This window comes from Brassica oleracea, chromosome C9 (genome assembly GCF_000695525.1).
Source record: "Brassica oleracea var. oleracea cultivar TO1000 chromosome C9, BOL, whole genome shotgun sequence".
NCBI classification, from domain to species: Eukaryota; Viridiplantae; Streptophyta; class Magnoliopsida; order Brassicales; family Brassicaceae; genus Brassica; species Brassica oleracea.
The window spans coordinates 26,452,310-26,457,709 of NC_027756.1; the positions used below are offsets into that span (position 1 = coordinate 26,452,310).

At 26.4% G+C, this 5,400-nt stretch overlaps 2 protein-coding genes and 1 pseudogene across 2 annotated transcripts; all 3 read left to right on the forward strand.

The window, feature by feature from the left end:
- Nucleotides 1-1,179: 1,179 nt before the first annotated feature.
- On the forward strand, nucleotides 1,180-1,527 carry LOC106313875 (annotated as a pseudogene).
- A 1,296-nt stretch (nucleotides 1,528-2,823) lies between these two features.
- On the forward strand, nucleotides 2,824-3,217 carry LOC106313877. Its single transcript, XM_013751797.1, has 2 exons — nucleotides 2,824-2,936; nucleotides 2,992-3,217. Exons 1-2 carry the CDS (start codon nucleotides 2,824-2,826, stop codon nucleotides 3,215-3,217), a joined length of 339 nt encoding a protein of 112 aa, XP_013607251.1.
- Nucleotides 3,218-4,522: 1,305 nt separating this feature from the next.
- LOC106313872 lies at nucleotides 4,523-4,870 on the forward strand. The gene has a single exon (XM_013751794.1). The coding sequence runs from the start codon at nucleotides 4,523-4,525 to the stop codon at nucleotides 4,868-4,870; it is 348 nt and encodes a 115-aa protein (XP_013607248.1).
- Nucleotides 4,871-5,400: the final 530 nt, after the last annotated feature.

Consider the following 5,400-nt stretch of genomic DNA (forward strand, 5'->3'; position numbering starts at 1 on the left):
GAATCTCATTCTAAATGAATCAATACAAATATTAACTCAACTGAAAAACAATGCATCCATACAAGATTGTTAAACTAATAACAAAACATATATGAATAATTTCAAAAAATATTGCTTAAGTCGTTTGATTTAACGTATCTTTAATTTTAAAATTTAATTTTCATCTAAGATGTCAATCATTATTTTTACATACTGAAAAATATCTTGATAATTTAAAACAAGAAGACTAAAAAATATCTAATGTTTCCCCTTTGAAACCTTAGAGTTTAATAGTACATGCTAAAATAATGACTTGGGAAAAAAAATATTTTGAATGCTCATGTTGTCAAAGATTTTGTAAACACGATCATTTATAAAGAAAATAATGAGACCGGATGTAATCACACAAAATAACAATACCCTATGATTAGTGATAAGTAGATAATAACTTATGCCAATGATATAAGGATGGAGCGTATGGATTTGAGTTTTAGATCGATCACAAAAGTTTTGGAAAACAATATTGCACATTTTTTATTTCATTTTTTACAATATTTAGATTTGGCTTCAAAATTTTTAACAGATTAAAACCCTTTATTTTTGGCATTTAATAGTTTAAATCAAATATTTGTTTTGTCAGTTCCAGTTCCCGTTCTAAGAAATTATATCTATATAGTCTATAAACTGGTAATGGTTTAGCTATAGAATTTGTTTTAGTAGTAAATTCTTACAAAATAAGGATACGCGTTATAGGACAATTCATACTCGATTAAATTCACATTCTTAAACCAAAATTTCTGTAAAATGATGGAGCCTGTTAACATTTACAGAAAATAAAGAATATGTACAAGCAAGGGTTAAATTCGATTGGTAGTTTATTTCTTAACGAGAAAATAACTTAAAACATCAATAATTTAGAAATATGTAATTTTGATAGTATTTAGTTTAAATAATAATAATATTTTTTTCTATAAATTTTCTAAATATGTTAGAGAAAATTCTTATTAACGGTCACATTTTATTTAACGTTAAACTGCATTAATTAATTTGTCATGTTCACTTGAAAATACGTTTAGTTTGTGTTTGAGTGTTGAATCTCTTATAAATATGAGACAAAATTTCATTCTAAAATACAAGATACAAACATTTTAATATATTATACTAATAACATTTGCCACTTATTTTGAAAGCATTGGCAAAATGGCTCACACTTCCTCTTGAACTACTATCGTATTCATTGTTGTTGCTTTGGTTTGTGCATTCGTTCCTGCATTCTCTGTTGAAGAAGCTGAAGCAAAATTACTATGGGGTACATGTCTTCTTAAAATCAGTCCAAAATGTGCGTTGGATATAATTGGTGATTTCTTTGAAAATTTAACCATCACTGATGCATGTTGTCATGATCTTATTCAAGAAGGAAAAATGTGTCACGATACTCTTATCAAATATATTGCTGAGAAGCCACACTAAGTTGCCCATGAAACAGAGTATTTGAAGAAAAGTGATGCTTTGTGGACTCATTGTGTCTCAATTTCGCAAACTGCTTAATAATATGTTATGCTTGTATTGTTCTGATTAACAAAAATTGTATTCGACTATCGTTAAATTTTCTTTGATAAAAAATTGTGGATCAAACAACATGCAATATAAAACGACCATCAAGTGAATCTCATTCTAAATGAATCAATACAAATATTAACTCAACTGAAAAACAATGCGCTATCCATACAAGATTGTTAAACTAATAACAAGACATATATTAATAATTTCAAAAAATATTACTTAATTAGTTTGATTTAACGTATCTTTAATTTTAAAATTTAATTTTCATCTAAGATGTCAATAATTATTTTTACATACAGTAAAAATTATCTTGATAATTTAAAACAAGAAGCTAAGAAAATATCTAATATTTCACCTTTGAAACCTTAGAGTTTAATACTACATGCTAAAGTAATGACTTGGGAAAAACAATTTTTTGAATACTCATTTAATACACTATTTTGTAAATACGATCATTTATAAAGAAAACAACGAGACTGGATGTAATCATGCAAAAGAACAATATCCTATGACTAGTAAGTAGATAATAACTTATGCCAATGATATTAGGATGTAGCGAATCGATTTGAGTTTTAGATCGATCACAAAAGCTTTGGATACCAAATTGTGCACATTTTTTATTTCATTTTTTACAATTTGTAGATTTGGCTTCAAATTTTTTAACAGATTACAACCCTTTAAGTTTGGCATTTAATAGTTTAATTCAAATATTTGTTTTGTCAGTTCCAGTTTACGTTCTATAAAATTATATGTATATAATGTATAAACTATTTTTGGTTTAGCTATTTAATTTGTTTTAGTAGTAAATTCTTACAAAATAATGATACGTGTTATATGACAATTCATGCTCGATTAAATTCACATTCGTAAACCAAAATTTCTGTAAAATGATGGAGCATGTTAACATTTGCAGAAAATAAAGAATAGGTATAAACAAGGGCTAAATTCGATTGGTAGGTTATTTTTTAACAACAAAATAACTTTAAAAATTAATAATTTTGAAATGTGTTATTTGATAGTATTTAGTTTACATAATAAGTATATTTGTTTCTCTAATTTTTCTAAATATGTTAGCGAAAACTCTGATTAACGGTCACATTTTATTTAACGTTAAACTGCATTAATTAATTTGTTATGTTCACTTGAAAATACGTTTAGTTTGTGTTTGAGTGTTTAATCACTTATAAATATGAGACAAAATTTCATTCTAAAATACCAGATACAAACATTTTAATATATTATACTATAACATTTACCACTTATTTTGAAAGCATTGGGAAAATGGCTCACACTTCCTCCCGAACTACTATCGTATTCATTGTTGTTGCTTTGGTTTGTGCATTCGTTCATGCATTCTCTATTGAAGAAGCTGAAGAAAAATTACTATGGGATACATGTCTTCTTAAAATCAGTCCAAAATGTGCTTGAAGCAAAATTACTATGGGATACATGTCTTCTTAAAATCAGTCCAAAATGTGCGTTGGAAATAATTGGTGCTCTCTTTGAAAATTTAACCATCCCTGATGCATGTTGTCAAGATCTTGTTCAAGAAGGAAAAATGTGTCACGATACTCTTATCAAATATATTGCTGAGAAGCCACACTTAGTTTCCCACGAAACAGAGTATTTGAAGAAAAGTGATGCTTTGTGGACTCATTGTGTCTCAATTTCGTAAACTGCTTTAAAATATGTTATGCTTGTATTATTCTGATTAACAAAAATTGTATTCAACTATCGTTAAATTTTCTTTGATAAAAAATCGTGGATTAAACAACATGCAGTATAAAACGACCATCAAGTGAATCCCATTCTTAATGAATCAATACAAATATTAACTCAATTGAAAAACAATGCTCTATCCATTCAAGATTGTTAAACTAATAACAAGACATATATTAATCATTTCAAAAAATATTACTTAATTAGTTTGATTTAACGTATCTTTAATTTTAAAATTTAATTTTCATCTAAGATGTCAATCATTATTTTTACATACAGTGAAAATTATCTTGATAATTTAAAACAAGAAGCTAAGAAAATATCTAATGTTTCACCTTTGAAACCTTAGAGTTTAATACTACATGCTAAAGTAATTACATGGGAAAAACAATTTTTTGAATACTCATTTAATAGACTATTTTGCAAATACGATCATTTATAAAGTAAACAATGAGACTGGATGTAATAATGCAAAAGAACAATATCCTATGACTAATAAGTAGATAATAACTTATGCCAATGATATTAGGATGGAGCGAATGAATTTGAGTTTTAGATCGATCACAAAAGTTTTGGAAACCAAATTGTGCAATTTTTTTATTTCATTTTTTAAAATTTGTAGATTTGGCTTCAAATTTTTTAACAGATTACAACCCTTTAAGTTTGAAATTTAATAGTTTAATTCAAATATTTGTTTTGTCAGTTCCAGTTTCCGTTATATAAAATTATACCTATATAATGTATAAACTATTTTTGGTTTAGCTATTTAATTTTTTTTAGTAGTAAATTCTTACAAAATAATGATACATGTTATATGACAATTCATACTCGATTAAATTCACGTTCGTAAACCAGAATTTCTGTAAAATGATGGAGCATGTTAACATTTACAGAAAATAAAGAATAGGTATAAACAATGGCTAAATTTGATGGGTAGGTTATTTTTTAACAAAAAAAATAACTTTAAACATTAATAATTTAGAAATGTGTTATTTGATAGTATTTAGTTTATAATATGTATATTTGTTTCTCTAAATTTTCTAAATATGTTAGAGAAAACTCTTATTAACGGTCACATTTTATTTAACCTTAAACTGCATTACTTAATTTGTTATGTTCACTTGAAAATACGTTTACTTTGTGTTTGAGTGTTTAATATCTTATAAATATGAGACAAAATTTCATTCTAAAATACCAGATACAAACCTTTTAATATATTATACTAGTAACATTTGCCACTTATTTTGAAAGCATTGGCAAAATGGCTCACACTTCCTCCCGAACTACAATCGTATTCATTGTTGTTGCTTTGGTTTGTGCATTCGTTCCTGCATTCTCTGTTGAAGAAGCTGAAGCAAAATTACTATGGGATACATGTCTTCTTAGAATCAGTCCAAAATGTGCGTTGGAAATAATTGGTGCTGGCTTTGAAAATTTAACCATCACTGATGCATGTTGTTATGATCTTGTTCAAGAAGTAAAAATGTGTCACGATACTCTTATCAAATATATTGCTGAGAAGCCACACTTAGTTGCCCACGAAACAGAGTACTTGAAGAAAAGTGATGCTTTGTGGACTCATTGTGTCTCAATTTCGCAAACTGCTTAAAAATATGTTATGCTTGTATTATTCTGATTAACAAAAATTGTATTCAACTATCGTTAAATTTGCTTTGATCAAAAATAGTGGATCAAACAACATGCAATATAAAACGACCAACAAGTGAATCTCATTCTAAATGAATCAATACAAATATTAACTCAACTGAAAAACAATGCGCTATCCATACAAGATTGTTAAACTAATAACAAGACATATATTAATCATTTCAAAAAATATTACTTAATTAATTTGATTTAACGTATCTTTAATTTTAAAATTTAATTTTCATCTAAGATGTCAATCATTATTTTTACATACAGTGAAAATTATCTTGATAATTTAAAACAAGAAGCTAAGAAAATATCTAATGTTTCACCTTTGAAACCTTAGAGTTTAATACTACATGCTAAAGTAATTACATGGGAAAAACAATTTTTTGAATACTCATTTAATAGACTATTTTGCAAATACGATCATTTATAAAGAAAACAATGAGACTGGATGTAATCATGCAAAAGAACAATATCCTATGACTA

What these genes read in the sequence shown, in the direction of transcription:
- LOC106313877 (XM_013751797.1), top strand. Translation starts at nt 2,824, where the DNA reads ATGGCTCACACTTCCTCCCGAACTACTATCGTATTCATTGTTGTTGCT. An exon ending in GAAAAATTACTATGGGATAC is followed by an intron (nt 2,937 to 2,991) that starts ATGTCTTCTTAA and finishes ACTATGGGATAC; the next exon opens with ATGTCTTCTTAAAATCAGTC.
- LOC106313872 (XM_013751794.1), top strand. Translation starts at nt 4,523, where the DNA reads ATGGCTCACACTTCCTCCCGAACTACAATCGTATTCATTGTTGTTGCT.